At 45.3% G+C, this 19,134-nt stretch overlaps 1 protein-coding gene across 8 annotated transcripts in view; it reads right to left on the bottom strand.

The window, feature by feature from the left end:
• AKAP13 (A-kinase anchoring protein 13) overlaps window positions 1-19,134 on the bottom strand; it is a 243,912-nt gene that overhangs the window by 49,736 nt on the left and 175,042 nt on the right. For 3 of the 8 annotated variants that reach the window (XM_053365802.1, XM_053365800.1, XM_053365807.1), the window contains exons 11-16: window positions 16,909-17,045; window positions 10,593-10,960; window positions 7,374-7,427; window positions 4,580-4,642; window positions 3,277-3,469; window positions 1,484-1,592 (exon numbers count right to left, since the gene is read on the bottom strand). In XM_053365802.1, coding sequence (XP_053221777.1) covers window positions 1,484-1,592; window positions 3,277-3,469; window positions 4,580-4,642; window positions 7,374-7,427; window positions 10,593-10,960; window positions 16,909-17,045 — 924 coding nt within the window. The remainder of the gene's footprint in view (window positions 1-1,483; window positions 1,593-3,276; window positions 3,470-4,579; window positions 4,643-7,373; window positions 7,428-10,592; window positions 10,961-16,908; window positions 17,046-19,134) is intronic. The other 5 variants (XM_053365806.1, XM_053365808.1, XM_053365801.1 and 2 more) reach the window with 4 other exon arrangements.

Here is a 19,134-nt window from a genome sequence, read left to right on the forward strand (position 1 = left end):
TAATTCCATTACTATTTAGGCACCTGATACAGAAAATTTCACAAGTGCCTTTCCCTGGCAGTAAAAATAGAACAGAAACATAGCCAATAACTAACCCTTGATCCATTTTTTAAGAGGTTTTTGCAAGCCAAAATCAGCTGCCTGAGGCAGCCGCCTCACTCAGCCTATTGTTAGGGCTGGCTGTGCAAATGCCGCAATCTCAAAACCAATACGGAATGGAACTCCTCCACCTAGCGCAAACACTATTATCAGCACACTGCAGAAAAGGTTCAGGCATGGGTACAAAGCATTATAGCAATGACTTCATTCTCACGTAAGAACAGCATTGCTGGATTAGGCCAAAGGCCCATCTATAGTCCAGGATCCTGTTTTCTTGCAGTAGCCACCCAGATGTTTGTGGGAAGTCTACAAGCAGGATGTAAGAGCAACAGCACTCTCCCTGCTTACAATTCCCAGAAACTGGTATTCAGAGGCAATTCTGGACTAGGTGGAGCAAAGGTGTGACTTAGCATATGGCTGTTCCCTATCACTTAAGGCACCTTTCCCCATGGGAGTTGTGCTGGTCCTTAAGAACACAAAAACGTCCTGCTGGATCAGAATGAAGGTCCATTTAGTCCAGCATCTTGTTCTCACAGTGGCCAACCAAACGCTTTAAGGAAATCTGCAAGCAAGACATGAGTACCACAGTGCTCTTGCCACTCTATATTCCCAGTAATTCAGAGGCAGAACACAGTCACTGCACATGTGTCAAGGCTCATGAGATGCTCAGTGGATCTGTGCAAACCAGCACTTACTGACATAGCTCTGGCATCAACAAAACACCCTCAAGGCGCACAGTCATCTAACAGGTGTGTCATCGCATATCCGCTGGAGAATGGAGCAGATGTAGAGATTACTTGTTCTCCACGTCTCTCAAAACTCCAGAGATACGTAAAATCACCAAGTGGGTATTTTTCAAAAGGGGGAGAATGTTAGTCACAGGGAACACGTTTGTGCTTTTTGAGGACCACGGAATAACCAGCTGCTTCCGACGTGAGCTAGCGCTGTTGGAAGTGGAAAGGTGCAGAAGTGTTGTGTTTCTGGAGGAATGAAGTCCATCCTTGTTCTCTGCAACCACCTCCACCCCAACTTAGTTTATCTGAAGATTGCCAGAAAAGATTGACAGCTCAGTGGGAGGCTGCATGCTTTGTATTCCTAGGTTCAGTTCCAGGCAACTCCAATGAAGAAGACTCTCTGGAAGCCAAGCTGGGGAAAGCCTCACCTTAGAGAATCACTGCTTATTGGAAGTGGGCAGTACTGGCCGTGATGGACCAAAGGCCTGACTTAGGATAAAGCAGCTCAGTGTGTTTGTGTTCTGCTCCAGTTATTTATATCCAAGCTGCCATGGCACAGGAAAAGGGGAAGGTGCTATTAGTACACTCAAGGTGCAGTCACCACCAAACGCTGTATGCAGCAAGAAAGACAAAGAGCCACGTGTACTCACTGTCTGGTCCAGCTTGGCCAATGGTCATCAATGACATGGACTTAGTCAGTGGAGGAGAAACAGGAGTTGCAGTGAAGCTGAAGGCACGGGGCTGAGATCTTTGGCGTATCTGCAAAAAAACAAGACAGCAAAGCTGAACTACAAAACCCCACTGCACAAAAGGGGGCAGGAAACCCGTTGCCAGGAGGTCCAATCCCTAGCATGATCCCATCTGAAGCCCTGGAGAGCTGCTTCTAGTCAGGGTTGACAATACTGAGCTAGGCAGCTCACAGGAGCCCTGAGGAAATTCCCATCTGACTTCCAAAGCAGCAGACTCCAATCCCAAGCACGTGGTCTCTATTATTCACCTGAGTCGATTTCTCCTGTGCCAGCTGAGACCCACCAAGGTTGTTTAACTCTTTCCTCACCAGCATGAGCAAGCAACAACACCTTCAGCAGAGCACCTGTGCATCTCATCTGACCAGTCTCCATTTGCTGACTGCCTTGTGCTGGCGAGTTAAGCAGCTGAGATCGATAATAAGCAGAGGGCTATGTCCAAGTCTCTGTTAATGCTCACAACTGGGGAAGAAGCAGCTAAAGAGCCCTTTACCTGGGTCTTTGCTTAGGCATGGGTGAAACCAATTTCACCTTTTAAAAATGAGAGGGTTGATGCCCTCTGGAACTTGGGGACAGAAGAAACACTTGGCGAATCTAGCGTCCACCAACGTCGTGGAACCAAAAAGCGGACTCCCCATTGTAGGACCACCTTACACACAGGTTCAGACACGAAGTATGCCACAAATGCTAAGCAGGCGCAACACAGAAAGGTGGATGCAGAGTAAATAGCTCAAAGTGGCACAAGCAAGCCCGTCAAGACTAGCCACATGCTGTCCATGGGTCCCTCACCACCACCCCAGAAAATATCCCCAGGTGATCTGAAAGGAAGAAACTCCCAGGTTCAATTCGCAGCATCTCCACATAGTAATGAGAAGCTCCTGCCTGAAATTCTGGAGAGCCACTGCCAGCAAGCGTGGGCAATGCTGAGTGAGCTAAATGGACCGGCAGTCTGACTCTGTGCAAGGCAGCTTCTTCCTGTGCTCCTGTGAAATGGGTTTAAACGCGCAAAACTGCCCATTTTTCATCTCCATAGCAGCCTTCCCATACCTAGTAGCCCAAAACATGCGAAGCGTACAGCTCCCACCATCCCTGGCTACTGGCCATACTGGCTGGGAGCTGTAGTTCATCTGGAGGGCAGCAGGTTGGGCAAAGCTGAAAGAAATATAATTTGCCCTCTTCTCTTAAGCTGTATAAAAGCAGGGTCACAGAGTGGGAGGCAGGCAGATCAAATGAGGAACAACCTGCTACAGATCTATTCAAGGAAACTGGAGTTCCCTTCTGGCAGGAAACGGCCCCCTTATGTCCTCACTACGAGACGACAGTCATTCCGTTGACTCATGTCACTTCTGCCGATATCTGACTGGGTCACACTCAGACCATACATGGGAGCCGCTGAGAGTTGTTAGGAAACCCATATATTCCCCTCACAGAGGTACAATTCCCAGAGTTCCCTGTGATTATCAACTCCTGTAGCTCTGGGAAGGGAATAGGAGTCTCCTAAAAACTCTCAGGGCCCTTAACAAACTACAGTTCCCAGAAGCCTTTGGGGGGAAGCCTTTACTGTTTAAAGTACAGTAGAATCATAGTGCTTTAAAGATATGGTGTGAATGTGGCCTGGATGGGCTACTCAGCTCACTGTAGATATCATACAGATGGTATTAAACTCTTAATGAGAGAGGGGGGAGAATCTTGTTTACCTGGCGGTTAAGACTTCTAATTGCCCCTTGTTCTAGTTCCAGCTCCTCTTCGGTGAGTGAGACCAGAGAACCACGCTCGTCATTTGCCAGGGGGCTTTGCCGGAGATCTTTGGTGTTCAGAGTTGCCGTTTCGAGGCTGGAGGGTGGCTTCTTAGTACCGTCACCCTCCCCAGCAAGGCCTTCTAAGCTGTAACTAAAGAGAGAGAAAACAGATCTCAAGCTTCTGCAGATTCTCGGTGGATCAACATACAAGCTCACTGCATATCTGAGAGGAAGCTTCCAATCAAAAATAGGTTTTAAAATCAGGGGTCGCCAACTTTTTTGGAGCTAGTGGGCACATTTGGAATTTTGAGGAAGTGCTGTGGGCACCACTCATAAAATGGCTGCCATTGAGGCATGGCGTAACACCAAACAACTGCCACATCTAAGTGAGCAGAAGAAGATAAAAGCAGGACCACAAAATGGTTCAACCATACTCCCCCCACCCCCTAAACCAATATGGCGGGGATGGGGAGGCATATATATCAGTTCCCTGCAGACACCACTACATTGGCGACCCCTGCTTTAAACGATTCGGTTGCAAGCACACTCATATCTATCTCATCTCCTTGGTTAGTTAACGGGATCTACTGTTAGCAGCGGAGACAACAACTGAATGGAATATACTGGAAAAGGGCTTCATTGGCTAGCTAAACCCTGAACAGGAGCACTTCACACTGCAACGACTTCCCTAAGGCGAAAGATGCTGAAAAGGATGACAAGTTCAAAAAGCTATTTTGCAATGGTATTTCGTTGGTTTTATGGCTATGCTATATACCTGCTTGTCAAACTTTTTGAGAATTTTTTAAGATGTGATTTCCTAGCAGCCACTGACAGCCTTATCCTCCATGAATTTGTCTAGCCCTCTTTTTAAGCCATCCATGATGGTAGCCATCACTACATCTTGTGACAGTGAATTCCCTATTTTTAAATATGCACTGTGTGAAGGAAGTTCTTCCTTTTGTCAGTCCCGAATATTCCAATGCTCAGATTCAATTGATGGCCCTGAGTTCCAGGACCAAACACACCAACATACCCCTTCTTCAAGTTAGCTTGGTGGAGGGGCCACCACAAATTCTGGCTTGCCAAACTTTGAGCATGTGCTCAAAGGCTTCAAAAGGAAGCAAACCAGACAGAGACTGAACAATACTCAAGACAGCAGACACACAGCAATGCCACAAGGCTACAAACACCACACCAGAAGCCAACAACTCGGGGTTTGCAAGCTCCCTTTACTGCTGCAGAACATTTATGTATACTCTACCTTCTGCCATTCAAATCAGCACCCATGGCGGTGCACTGGACATCAGAGGGACACCAGCTCAAACTGAGGACACCAAAAGGCAAAAGAGAGAGCAAGAAGGCAGCCATTACAGGGCGGTCAGAGAGGCAGGTGCTAACAAATCCTGCTATCCATTAAAAGGAAAACAGCTCTTTTAAACCAAAGCACCTGATGCTCATTTGTCAATGAGGGAGAGTAGTGGATTGGCAGGCATGCCTCAGCTTTGCAGTAGTGATGTCAGCAAGAGCTGCTTTTCCCGCTGTTAACTTTGCACGGACCAGTTTGTGAATGGCTGGACATGTGTTCAACACATACTCTGCCACAAAGAAGTCCCTTTCTTCTGATCTTAACATGTGAGAGGGTCTGTAGCAAAGGAGGTGGTCTCTCCTTAGAGAGTTAGAACTTGGGTGGGTTAAGTCCTGGCCAACTGTGCCTCAGAGAAAGCTGTGTCTATGTAATTAACTAAAACCTAGACTAGCTATTGGGTGAGCTGCTCTGATGTCACAGAAAACCCACGAACACTGCAGCTCCTAGGGAAGTTTCAGTCCACAGAATATTGACCAGGAGTGGGGGGTGTTAGTGAGAGAAAGAGAACAGCCAGTTTGGCTGGGACAGCCCAAATGGAAATGATGTGGCTGAGAGAAATAGGGGTAGGAGTGAGTTTAGGAGACAAGAGAGTTTAACAGATAAGGCACCCAGAAGACAGGGTAATTGGGAATCATGGAACCTTGGGAAAGAATGAATGGAGGAGGTGGAGTTCTGAATGGATGGTGATTAATGAAGTTGATTAATGGAACGTTCACATGAGAGGGAGGGTTGAGGAAGAACATCACCCAGGATTAGGGATAGCAGGAACTGTGTTTTATATGGCACTGAACAGAACAGAAAGGCAGAAAAAAAATCTATGAAAACTATTGAACTGTGGGCCAAAAAAGCCTATGTAGGGGACCAGGAAGAAGGGGTGTGTGTGCCTGAATACTGAAACAGTTCAGTTACCGTATGTTTGGGCTACAGACCTTTATTTAAAAGTAGCCTAAACTCCCAAATGTTTTAAAATCTCTAAGTGGTGTACACTGTGTGCAATATACAAATATCCATTACAACAAAAATACAGCCTAAAAATCAATGAAGCAGAATAAAAACATAAAAGCATATAAAAGCATTCAAACAGATTCAGGCATCTAAAACAGGGTCCAATCTTATGGGTCAGGGAAATTCTCATCAAAAGGTTAAGTTTTTACAAGGCACCTGAAGCAACTTTTGTATGCGTTATTAACGCAATCGTGCACTAAATGCTTTGAGGCTGACATTTCCCCTTTTCTTTCTTTAATGGGTCTTACACAGTATACCATCTCTGGAGTCTTCCTCTTTCAGCATTTAAAGCTCAACAAAATGTTAAACAGTGGGCGTAATAATAATAATAATAATAATAATAATAATAAAAAAATAGACGATCAATTTTCTAAGCCACCTTCTGCCAAATTTGTAGAAACATGTTTTTGCAAAAATCACCACTCAAGCATGGGATGCCCTATTAATTCTGGCAGGATTAGGCTTGCTGAGGTTTTTTGGTATGGAAATCTACAAATCTGCCTCAAGCAGCGTGTTTAAATTTAAATTAGAGGGTGGAGGAAAAATTCGTTGAACACAGAACGTAACAAAAAACAGGGAGCAGGAACAGACTTATATGCCCCCAGCTTTCAAGGGAGTTAGACTGTTTTTGTTTTGTTCTTAAAGGAAAGGGATAAAGAAAAGAAAACCAGCCAGATCATGGGTACTGAATATTTTGTTAATCTGTTTCATTTCCTTCACATCTGCCAATTCTGAAAAATCTAGGGACAGTTTTGCAAACAATTAATTATATTTAACTGAACTGTTTATATTTTGAGTACTGCCATCTAGTCAAAAGGTTGTGCAGATAGTAGCTCAGTTTACATGGAATGGGCTTTATCCAATACTGCAACTCTGCTCGTGCAAGAAGCTTCTGTGCATGCGATGGAGCTTCCTCTTCTCTCTCCTCCACTTAAATTGCACCCAAATTAGTTCAGGAGAGTTGGGGGACCTTCTGGAGAAGATATGGGGGTGTGGGCGGGGAGGAGATGGAGTGGAAATCCTGTTGTGCGAGTGGAAGTTCCCTCAGGCAGCATGGAATACAACCCAATGTTTCCACTCCTCTAAACCACCACTTGGGAGGAGTGGGAACAAGTCTTGTGTTTGCACGCTCCTTCCTCCTCTCATACATTCAGTCAATTAGTTACTTCCTGGCTTGGCAAACCATTGTTTCCTGTTACAGTCAAATAGCCAAATTACAGCTTGCACTACCCCACCCTCAAAATCAAACCTAGAAAGTAGCTCCAAACCATGATTTGCAATTCCTGGACTCTAGACATAGGGGAGAGGAGGTAGGAGGGTGGAGTTACGCAAGCACAAGGCTTATTCCTCCTCAGAAACACTGTGTGTACATGAATCCATTTCATTAGCCAACGTGGTACATAATGAAGAACATACAATGGGGCGGGGGCAGGATCCTTCACATTTACAAAAAGAACCCAAACCCTCAAACTACGCTCTGTTCCTGCCGCCTCAAACAGCAAATCCAGCCATCCAAGGAAAGTAGTCCAGGAACATTTTGCACTCTTTCAAACTTGAGGGGCAAAGATGCTAACAAGCTGGCCAGTTGTGTTGGGATAAACGAAGAGATGTTGGCATAAAAGCAAGAAGTTAGTAGCCATTCAAATGCAACATGGTTAGTCAGCATCAGAGTGTGGTGCTGTACCTTCTCCTATGGGTGGGAGGCTTCCTTACACCATCCCCCAGCACTCGCATTGAACTGAAAATGAATCATGGACAGTGGTCAGTCAGCAATGACAAAGGCGCAATATGAACAAATGAGAAATCCCCCAGACTGGGACTGGCCGGGGAAGTACTGGGTAAAAGAATGTGGAACAAGAAGTGGAGAAAGGCAACATGTAAATAAGGGCATGTTTTATAAAGCTCCAGCAACGTACCCAGAGAGCAGTAAAAAAGTCACCTTGGGTCTAAATCAACAGACTCAAAAGGTGAAGCTTTTGCAGGACCAGTTCCACTTGTGAACGAAGGTGCAGGAGAGTTGTACGCTTGAATACATCTACACCAGGCATAGGGAGCCTTAGGCCCAGGGGTCTCCAAGCCTCTCTGTCTGGCCCTTGGGTTCTCCCAGGCCCCCTCCCCTTCCTAACTAAACCCCAAACTAGCTGTGCTTTGTGCTCTCTGCCTTTGCAGGTTGGAAAGTATCCTTGACCTCAGATAGTGCTTGCCTCAATGGAAGATAAGAGAGGGATACAGAAACTAGCAACAATTTGTATTTCTTGCTTTTCCTGTTTCAGCCTCTGGCCCTGCCCACTGGCTGACATGTGGCCCCCAGAAGGCTGTCGCTAGGGGAATGTGGCCCTCGGGCAGATAGAGGTTTCCCATCCCTGTTCTACACACATGGGGAAAGCAGCGTGTCAGGGTGAAGGTTCAGACTAACCTGACATCCTATTTTTCTATGTGCATGGAGGGTGTTCTCACCATCACATGATCATAGGAATGAGCCAGAAGGAGCACAATCTAGGGCAGATTTTGTTCTCTATTCTGCTTATTGTATTTACTGACAGTCGGTTAATTTAAATTGGGGTGGACCCAAGCAATCCTAATGGCCCCCAAAGCCATCTCAGAATTATATGCATGGATTTCAATATAATAATAATAATAATAATAATAATAATAATAATAATAATAATAATATTTGGGGGGGGTAAATGCACAAACTTCAGTCTGCACTCACTTTTAAATTTAGCTTTGGCATGCAGCCCATGGAGGGTTTGCAGTGAGGCAATATGGCTCTCAGATTAGAAAAAAATTACACCTCCCCTGCTTTAAATGCACAGCTATGATGTCAGATGACCCCCCCAACTACCTGCCGAATGCCTTCCTTAATCTTGAAGCCTGAAGTGTTACCTGCTTTGTACCTGTAAGCTCATCAGCCACTCCCCCCCCCCGCCCCCAGTGCATGAGGGTGAGTCGTAATGAAGCAATAATACAAGGCACGAAAATTACTTTGTCCTAAGAATCCTACTAGGATATAATCACACCGTTGATTGTACACAATCTGACTTTCTAGTATTCTGTCAATTTTCTTCAGCTATCCTGTTTTTACTTAACATACACAAACAACCTGAAATTAAAGGTTTTCGGCTGCCCCATAGTAACAGACAACAGGAAAAAAGACAGCTTCACTTCAATCTGTAAAACCTAAAGTAACATCTGGGGTTGGATTTTATGGCAAAGAGCGAAGTAACTATCTGATTGCTTCTCTTCATGCCATGAAACTTCCAGCCCTGTGCCCTGGACTGAACCGATGCAGTCCAGCAACACGCTTCTACCAAGCAGACAAGCAACCTGTTGCATTTCCATGTGGGTTGCCAAGAAGGGCTTTCCTTCCTCTGTGGCTAGGATGCAAGAGCCACCTGCCCCCCCCTCCAATCCATTCACTCACCTGTGTGAAACTTAAGACACAAGGCTGCTTTAATCCTTTCTGTGGCTTGCTGCAACCCAAGCGCACTCGTTCCAAAACCAAGGACTTGTGCTTGCACTTGTGGGATGCATATTTTGACCTCTCAAATTGAAACAGAAAGTTTTGCTCTGGGACTGCACGAATACACGTGACACCTCATCGTTGGTGAGTGCAACTTTCTTATTCTTGAGCACTTGGGAGAAAAAGGGGCAGAATCTGCGACCATCACCATTGGAGAAGTTCAGAAAGCAGTGCAAAGCGTCTCTCTGATTTCCGAGCTTCTCCGTGGCTCAGTGCAGCAGGGAAGAGATAGCCACACATGCCTCCAGATTGTGGAAAGAGGCTTGTTCTATCATTCAGAGTATGTCCGAAGTTTAGTCAGACATGACAGACAAAACCCCTGGTCTGTGGCATGCATAATTTTGTCTGGCTTCTAAAGCTGGCCCCAATTTTTGCCCCCATATTCTGCTATGCTGTATGTATTTATGCTAACAACATTTTTGTTGTATCATAATCAGTTTTGTCAGTAACAAAAATATCCAGCCAGTATTTCTACAAATGAGAGGTGGACATGCTACTGATTTGTCTCAATACAGCTTCATGGGTAGATAATTTCTAGCTGATGAACACTGTGTGTCAGCTAACTGAATTTACTCACTGGAACCCATAAAATTGTATTTTATGCTCAAAGGTCAAAATAATGTTGTTGGGTTTTTTAAAAAAATGTAAAAATCCAACCCACACGTACAAAGAAGGACTTACGGTGATTGACTGTCACAGAATTTCCCCCCTTAGAACTCAAGCAATAAAAGACAGCGGTGCTTTTGCTGACCTTAAAACTCTTCTTACTGCAGCCTTGTATTTAAGAACTAGACAGGCAAGAAGGTGAGGAGGCTGGCAAGGGAGGGACCGATCCTTCCATTCCTCCTCCACTATCCCACTTGGTTTCTGTGCTTGCTGCAGAGGAAGTAAAGCATATTCCCTCCACATCCAGCACAGCAGCTACACAGGCCGGAGCGAGGAGACAGATCACCCCTGTGCCTCTTTCACTAGTTTGCTTGGTAGAAGGCTATTTTTAACACTGCTTTGAGAAATTGATTCTCATGCTGGCTGCAGAAAAATGAGCTCTCATTCTTCCACATGGAAATATCAGCTACTGATCCCTTAGCTGGTTAGTAAAAGAGTAATAATAATAATAAAATATTGGGCTGTATTCAACTAAGTCCTACTCAGAGTAAGACCGCTGGGTGGTTTTCCATGGACCTGAGGTAGTCCTGTCTGGATCTAGTCTGAGTAAAACTTCACTGCATACCGCCCAAAAATTGCAGGCTAATAACTTTTATGGGCTTATTTGCAAGGCTGCCTTATTGCCCTCTCCCCACTCCCCCCCCCCAAAATAAAGATCACAAGGCTGAAGTTGCCACAGCTATGGATCACTGGGTGCCCACATCCTTTACTCACCTTCGATGGTTCATCTCGGCCTCGTTGCTGCCATTCTTCCCAGGGCCCCAACTATGCCGGCGGAAAGGAGACAGCGGCCTCATGGAGCTCTTCAGGGCAGAAGCAGGAGGAGGCACTTCCGTGATGCTGTCCAGCTCTTCGTCCAGCTCCCCGGAGACGCCAGCTTCGCCATCTTGGCCCTCGGCACTTGTTGCCATGTTGAAGCAGCTGCCATCCAGGCTGTATCGATCCTTGGGCCTGCTGATGCCTAGCGCCTGAGGGAGGGAGATGTCACTCCCAAGGGACGAGTTCCTTTCTAGGGACAGCGTATCGTCAGCAGAGAAACTAGAACTTGTGCTATCGCCCGCCGACTGCTCCTCTTCGGGCTGCTGTGAAGCAGGGGTGGGAGCAAAGGAGGAGGACAATGACAAAACAAGCAGAAACTGTATTAATCTATTTAAAATTATTTGCAGATAATCAAGGCTGCAGGCAATATTTACACAGACCTACGTGGCACAGTAAGATAATGAGTTATTTGAAACACCTCCACAGTTATAAAAGTCTTAAAACTACAACCAAATCCATCAAACACCAGCTGAAGGTTGCTGAACGTCTTGCAGCCTTTACAGAAACAAAGAAGAGAGGACCTTCTTTTAGAAAAGAAGACCTGTTCCAAAAGTTGAAGCCCACTGCAGTAAAACCCCTGCTTCTCACAGACACAGTGAAGAAGGTGAAGACGAACCCTGCTGGATCAGGTTGAAGGCCCATTTAGTCCAGCAGCCTGTTCTCGCACTGAGTAGCTAGCTAGATGCTTATGAGATGCTCACAGCAGAAGATGAACACAGTGACATTCTCTTGACCTAGGATTTCCAGCAACTGGAATGTAGACACATAATGCCTCTGGCATTGGAGGTGACATTAGAATTTTAGGAATTCTAGGTGCCAAAATCCCAAGGGAAAAGACGATTTATGTATGTGACCATGGCTGTGCAGATGTTATTGGCCCAGAGATGGAAAGAAGATAAAGTCCCTACCAGAGAAGAATGGCAGATCAAGTTGATGGATTATGCTGAAATGGCTAAAATGACCGGGAATCAGAAATCAGGAAGACCAAAATTTTAATAAGGAATGGGGAAAATTTATAATTTATCTTAAAAACCATTGTAAACAGTTAAAATCGTTAGTAGGATTGGAATATCACTTGCAGTTTAATTGTGAATTTTGGATACAATGGAAGAGGTAAAAGGTTTGGATTATTATAAAATACGCAGGAGGAAATGATTAACAATAGACCCCACAAAGGGGAGGAGGGAAGTCCAGAAAATTCAATCTTGTTTTTATGTTGTATGTTGGATATGTGACTGTAAAATTTTAATCTGAAAACCAAATAAATAAATTTATATTTTTAAAAAGACCTTGAAGGTGGATCTCATCTCCTCCAGGAGCCCATATAAACCCCTAAGAAAGCCTTCTCTACATCTCACGGGAAAGAATTCCATAGTTAAACTATGTGCTTTCCATGCTGGCGCTGTTCATATTGGAGGGCCACAGCTCAGTGGTAGAGCATCTGCTTGCATGCAAAAGGTACCAGATTCAATCCTCAGCATCAGGTAGAGCTGGGTGTATCCCTTTGGCTGAAACCTTGGGAGAGCAGCTGTCATTCAATGTACACAATACTGAGCTAGATGGACCTATGGTGTAAGGGTCTTCCCTGACCAGTGATAGGTTGTTGACTGGGGCTGATGGGAGCTGGAGTGCAAGAACATCTGGACAGGTGACAGGTTTTGCATTCCTAGCCTACTATCCATTTGCAAGAGACTGTCAACAACGCCTCAGGGAAAGCTGCAGACTAATAACAAACATGCCTAGATGCTCCTATTTCTCATTATAAAAGCAAATAAAAATAAAAATCTAGCTGCCCTGTGGGCCTCCGGATCTTATTCACATTAAAGATAAATGAATGTGTGTTAGAGAGCTGGAACCAATATTAGTTCTACTAAGAATAAAATATATGATTCTATGAGTATCATAGGTCCATTAGCTACAAAGGGTCTACATTGGGCAGACATTCGATTTAAAGATTTTAAAGGTTTTTAAAGATTTCACAGCCAAATTCTGAGATTAGTATTTGGCAGATGCTGTTGGCTTTCTTTCTCTTTTTCCGAATCTTTTTTGAAGTATGACATGGGGTATAACTGTTTAGGATAGCTAGTTTTTTAGGCGTGTTTTAAAGATTATTATTTTTTGACCATGTAACTTTCATTATATTTTTAAACATCGTGGTACTAATATTGCCCCTTTTTGTCTACAACTCCTAAAGGAGTTCTTAACTCTGAAACACCGAGTGTCAGAGCTTCCTCCTGCTTGGTTAACCTCGGCCCCAAATTAAATTTAGAAATATGAGGCAGCAGAGATAGCTAGGAAGGGTGATCTCATTGGGAACCAGCTCTCCTGGAGGGGATTTACAAAACCCTTGCCCGTTATTTACAAGACAACGTAAAGAAGAAGTGCCTCCCACATCCTCCTTACATAACTGTGACTTTGCACAGAGATGTTGGTTTGACAGAAATCCCCTTGAGCATATTTTATGCATAAACTGAACATAGAGACTGCATGCAGCATAAGACTGCAGCTTCAACACATCACATGGCGGGATGGATCACAAGCCTTACATGAATATTGTTGCAAGAGGTTGTTTTTGAATCCAGGAATTTTTCATCGCAGTAAAATCAAGAAGATGCCACTTAGATTGCAATTAGCATGGTGCAGTGATTACAGTGTTCACAATGACCGAGGAGACCGAGGTTCAAATTCTGACTTGGCCAGGAGGCTCACTGGGTGACACTGGGCCAGTCAACTATTTCAACAAAACCTCGCCGAGTTCTTGTGAGCGTGAATTTGGGGAGGGGTGAGAGAAGAGCCACACATGCCACCTTCAATCTCAGTGGCAGAAAGATGGGAAACAAAATGTAATAAATAATAATACTGTATTGCATCCTCATCAACTCTGAGCTAATATCCTATGAAATTTTGTAGATTTGCTTCAAGGAACTGTAGTAAAAGGTAAAGTAAAGGACCCCTGACATTTAAGTCCAGTCGCAGACGACTCTGGGGTTGCGGCGCTCATCTCACTTTACAGGCCGAGGGAGCTGGCGTTTGTCCGCAGACAGTTTTTCCGGGTCATGTGGCCAGCATGACTAAGCCTCTTCTGGTGCAACGGAACACCGAAACCAGAGCAGCGCACGGAAACGCAGTTTACCTTCCCGCTGGAGTGGTACCTATTTATCTACTTGCACTGGCGTGCTTTCGAACTGCTAGGTTGGCAGAAGCTGGGATCGAGCAACGGGAGCTCACCCCGTCGTGGGGATTCAAACTGCCGACCTTCTGATCGGCAAGCCCAAGAGGCTCAGTGGTTTAGACCACAGCGCCACCCACGTCCCGAACTCCTGAAATGTCTTACTGCCTTTCTTTTTAAGAACACAAGAACAGCCTGCTAGGTCAAGACCAGTGGCCCATGTAGTCCAGCATCCTGTTCTCACGGTAGCCTACCAGATGCCTGTGGCAAGTCTGCAAGCTGGACATGAGCACAACAGCACTGCACACATGGCGGTTTCATGCAAGGATCATCTGCATTCAGATGAAGGGATGGTTGCAGTTGGGTTGGAGAGCTTGGAAGGTGAAGTTAAGTTCAGGAGGAGTTTGACAAATGCTAGAATTAGAGTATCATTGTGATCTACTGAGTGACCTTGCTTAGGAGGCACACACCCTCTCACCAGACACAGGTTGACAGGTGAACCTGAGAGCCAAGGGCATCCCTGGCGTCAAGGCCTAGAATCTGTTTTTAGGCCTCTGCCAAACTCCAGGACAGTCTGCAGGTGGGGTGAGGCAGCAGATGTGCAGCAAGCATGGATCTCCACAGAGCAAGAACCAAAATACACGTCCGTTGTCAGGTTGAGAAAGAGACAAAGAGGGCCGAGGCAATCAGTAGGGCTACTCAATGACCACAAAGTTGCTCAAACTGAGATGTTGGTTTGGATGCGAGGGCTTCGTAAGACCAGGGGGGTTCCTGTTCCCTTTGGGTCAGCTGTTCATGTTTGGAGAAAGTGTCGGCTGATCATATTCCAGCTAAAACTGCAGCCTGTTTTGTTTTTTTATTTATATACTGCTTAATTGTAAGGGGGTGAAAAAAAGACCTCTAAACAGTTCACAATAAATGTTAGAATTACCAGTAAAAACAATTAAAACCAGTAATTAAAAAAATTATCTAAAAACAGTTAAAATCAGAACTAGACTTAAAGAGATATTAAAACGTAACAAGCTAGAGATTGCTCCTTATCCAGATAATTTGGTGGTCCCTCCTCAGTAGAAGACATGTGATGTAGGATCCTGGAAAAGGACCTTTTCAGTGGCAGTTCTTTATGTGTGGAATTCTCTAAAGAGATGAATCTGGCCCCATTTCTCTATAGTTTTAGGTGGTTAGTTAAGATACAACTTTTCCAGCATTTGCAGGAGGAGGAGGAGGAGGAGGAGGAGGAGGAGGAGGAGGAGGGGGAGACCTGGTTGCTGCTGCCGCTATCAGAAACTTGTTTAATGACTTGTAGTGCTCTTATGTTCGAATCTTGCTTGTGGGTTTCCCAGAAGCATATGGGTGGCCATTGTGAGAGCATGATGCTGGACTAAGATGGGATACTGGCCTGATCCAGCAGGCTCTTCTTATGTTGCTGTTTTCAAAGCACTATGTCAATGTATGTATTTCATTTGCCTTTGATGAACCTCCCTGTGGCTTGTGCAAAGGATGGAATGAAAATAATCTGAAGAAGCATTTCATGCCTGGGGTGCAGTTCTCTCCCCGCTCTCCCCCAATTTAATATGCTTCACTCTTGAGTAGGCATTTCTTCAGGCACCTTCCAGAACAAAAGGCAGGCGCATTCTCACTGCAACTGTGAGATACTGCTTGCTAATACTGCTTCCAGGCACCCTCTCCTTGCTCAGTTGCAGTCAGGGCTCAGGGAAGCATATGACGCTTCCTGGGAATTCTCTTGGAATGGCTTCTGTCACATCCTTGGTTACCCTCTTGGGATGATGTCACTGTGCATCATCTACTTGCAGAGGGAGAAGGAATGAATGCATCATACAGTTTCCCTGCTCTCACAGGCAATAACTGAGAGGACAGCAATGTGGTTTCCCCAAACAAACTTTGGCCAGCTCCAATTGCAGCCCCAATAACAGAGCGTTTATGCACCCCGGCACACAATCTGAGGATCCACCAACAGAGGTAATGCAATAATAGGTGCTCTGCCAGCACTTCTAAGAACACTCTCATCTGGTTTCAATACTGCACTCTAACTTATAAACAACTTCCTCTTCAATTCTTTGGTGCTACATTACACAGATGCACGTTAAAAAACAAAAGTCTCTCACAAAGAACAAGAAAGAATAGAAAACCGTTGCAGCAAAGCCAACTATTCGGAGATTTTTTGTGTATGGGGGGGGAATCTGAATTGCATTAGTGGTAGTTGATTCCCCCCCCCCTTTCCCCCACACCCCTGGCCAGAAACCAAACCCAGAATTTTGCAGATGAAAATTACAATTCATCTCTATGCCTCACCCTTTCCTCCGGCACTCCCTGGGTTGTGCACACAGCTGAAGGAGTTGGAAAGTCATTTCTCAACTCCATGTCCAGAACTTTTAGTCTGCTGGCCGGACGCCCCGTGGCTCTTGTCAATGCTCATCAAAGCACCACCGAGCACGGCACCTATTTCGGCAAGGACCTGCACGCTTTATAGTTTCAAGATAGCAAAGTTTCTAGCTTGTACGAAGGACTCTGAAAAGAAATTAGGTCTTGGAACACTAAGGTCACTGGACGTTCAAGGGTCTGCTGGGGAAAGTGACTGGGGTGGGGTGGGAGAGAGGGAGGGAGGGAGGGAGGGAGGGAGGGAGGCTTTAACAGAGACGACTGCAGGAAATGACATTAGCGAGCATGATTCACTCAGATGGGAGAATGTCGCAATGTCTGCCCATAGCACTGAGTGATCATTCTGAGAAAGGATAATGAAGAATAAATCCATTGTGCATAAACAATGGGACCCAGCCCAGGCCATTGCACTGGTGTTGCTGAGTGCGTATCATATCGCCAGATCTTCCCAAGATACTTACTACAGGGCATTTCACAGAGATTAATAATCTCTTAATAAACATCTGTGATAACAGGATGCTAGACTAGGTGGGCCATTGGCCTGATCCAGCAGGGCTCTTCTTGTGTTAAGAGTTTCATTTAGGTGCATCTATGCAGCACCAAAAAAGCAATAATCAAACATGACCAAGACTCAAGCCTTACCTTCCCGAAGTCCACCTCGTCCATCCCATCTCCTGAGAGAGGAAAGAGGTCAGATTCGCTCTCAGATCTTCTTTTAAGTACGTCTTGCGATGAGGTACAATCGCCACTTAGTCCATCTTCTAGGAAATTATCACTCTCTGGGGAGGGGGAAATGAAGGGGGGTGGGGAATGTATGGCAGTTTGAGATTGCTCACCAAACTAATGCAAGTGTCATTCAAGAGCTACAGTAGTATAAATATGAACCAAAATATGAATTACCATTGAACTATGGTTCTTCTCCCCCATTCCAAGGAATAATAAAAAAGCTTAACATTTCTATAGCATCTCCTGGAGTTCAAAGCACCTCACAATCAAGGGTTATTAAATCAAGAACCCTTCGAATAACCCTGTAAAGTAGGCCAATGTTCTTCCATGCTCAGGAAAAGAAGTAAATTCTGCACCCAGGAAGTCCCAGTTCTGCATTAAGAAAAGCTAAAATTCTGACTGTGGCATGTATTCCTTTCTGCAGATTTGCATGATTTCTCATATTCAGCCCATCTCTGAAAATTGTCATTCTGCATACTTTAGGCTGCAGTCCAATAGCTCCGAGGAAGATCAGGTCTTCCCTCTCTGAGGGGAACAGAGCAATGACATCAGAGGAGGAAATCCAATGGCAGATCCTATTCCCTGCCACTACCTGATCCACTGATGTGCTGGCCCCAACCACCAAAGCTGGAGTTCAAACACTTGGGGCCCAAAAATGGGTGCACCAGGGGAGGACACGAGGCCATCTGGGTCCCAACATGCCCCTAAACTGGGGAGAAATACAGGCAAGTTCAGGAGTTCAGCCAAGTCTCTTCCTCTTATTTCCCTTCCATTGTTCCCACTGGGAAAGTTGTTTTTTTTTCTTTTTAAACAAAGCTGCAAAAATAATAGAGTTGAACCTTTCTCCATCTTCACTTGAACCCAGCAATGCACTGAATATGCTGGTCAAGCTACCTTTAACCTTCCCCCCTTTTTTAAATGAAGTCTTTCACAGGCAGGGGCTGAGAACAATGCATGCTGCTAAAGCCAAACCCAATAGGAATCATATCCATCCGTCACTCTGTTTTCACAGATTCTACCCACATCTTTCAAGTACAGTTGTACCTCTGGTGATGAACTTAATTCGTTCCGGAGGTCCGTTCTTAACTTGAAACCATTCTTAACCTGAGGTACTACCTCCGGGTTAGCAGAGTCTGTAACCCCAAGTGTTTGTAACTCGGGGTGTTTGTAACCCGAGGTACCACTGTATATCTTCCCAGCCATAAGGACTAGAAACTTTCCTTTGAAAAAGCAAAAACCTGAGCTTCCCAGAACTGCATACAGTGGTACCTCGGGTTACATACGCTTCAGGTTACATATGCTTCAGGTTACAGACTCCACTAACCCAGAAACAGTGCTTCAGGTTAAGAACTTTGCTTCAGGATGAGAACAGAAATCATGCTTTGGCAGCGCGGCAGCAGCAGGAGGCCCCATTAGCTAAAGTGGTGCTTCAGGTTAAGAACAGACCTCCGGAACGAATTAAGTACTTAACCCGAGGTACCACTGTATTCTTGTAGAATTGCGGCATAGACACATCCCTGCCATTAAACGACACCAGCATTACTGCTCCCATGTTGCAGACTGTGGCTGCAACACAGCTAGGCTTCCTTACAGTTTGAAAAGCAATTCTTTGGCTATGCAAAGAGTCAAGTCACATTCTGGGATTCGGCAAACCCGCCATCCTCAATGCAATAGGCCTATTTCACGCACCAGAAAAACTCTGCTGTGGGAGATGAGTGCCAGGAGTGGAAATACTGGCATTCCACAGAGGAGCTTCCACACCACGGAGGGAATAGCTCTTTTATTTTATCAGGTGCAGTTTCTTTCCCTGCACCTTCTCCACTTTCAACCCAACCTTGGCAAGTCTGGGTTTCTTTTCCATTGTAAGTGGGAAAGGAAAAAGTTGGGATATGTATGGGTTGGGGCGGGTGGGGGGTTGAGACTGAGAGAGGCAGGGGCCGGAGAGAAGACGTAACAAACTGCAAGCCAGCATTCCCACCAAATCCAGCTGGCAATTTAACAGACCATGTCCCACCACATTCCAGACGGAAAAACAAGCCGGCTCCGCAAGAAAGCTCAGATGGAAAATTGAAAAGGACATTCCAGGCTGGCCACTGGGCACATACCTTGTCCAAAGAAGTTAATCAACTCACGTGCTGAGAA

Source organism: Podarcis raffonei, chromosome 14, assembly GCF_027172205.1.
Source record: "Podarcis raffonei isolate rPodRaf1 chromosome 14, rPodRaf1.pri, whole genome shotgun sequence".
In the NCBI taxonomy this organism is placed as follows: domain Eukaryota; kingdom Metazoa; phylum Chordata; class Lepidosauria; order Squamata; family Lacertidae; genus Podarcis; species Podarcis raffonei.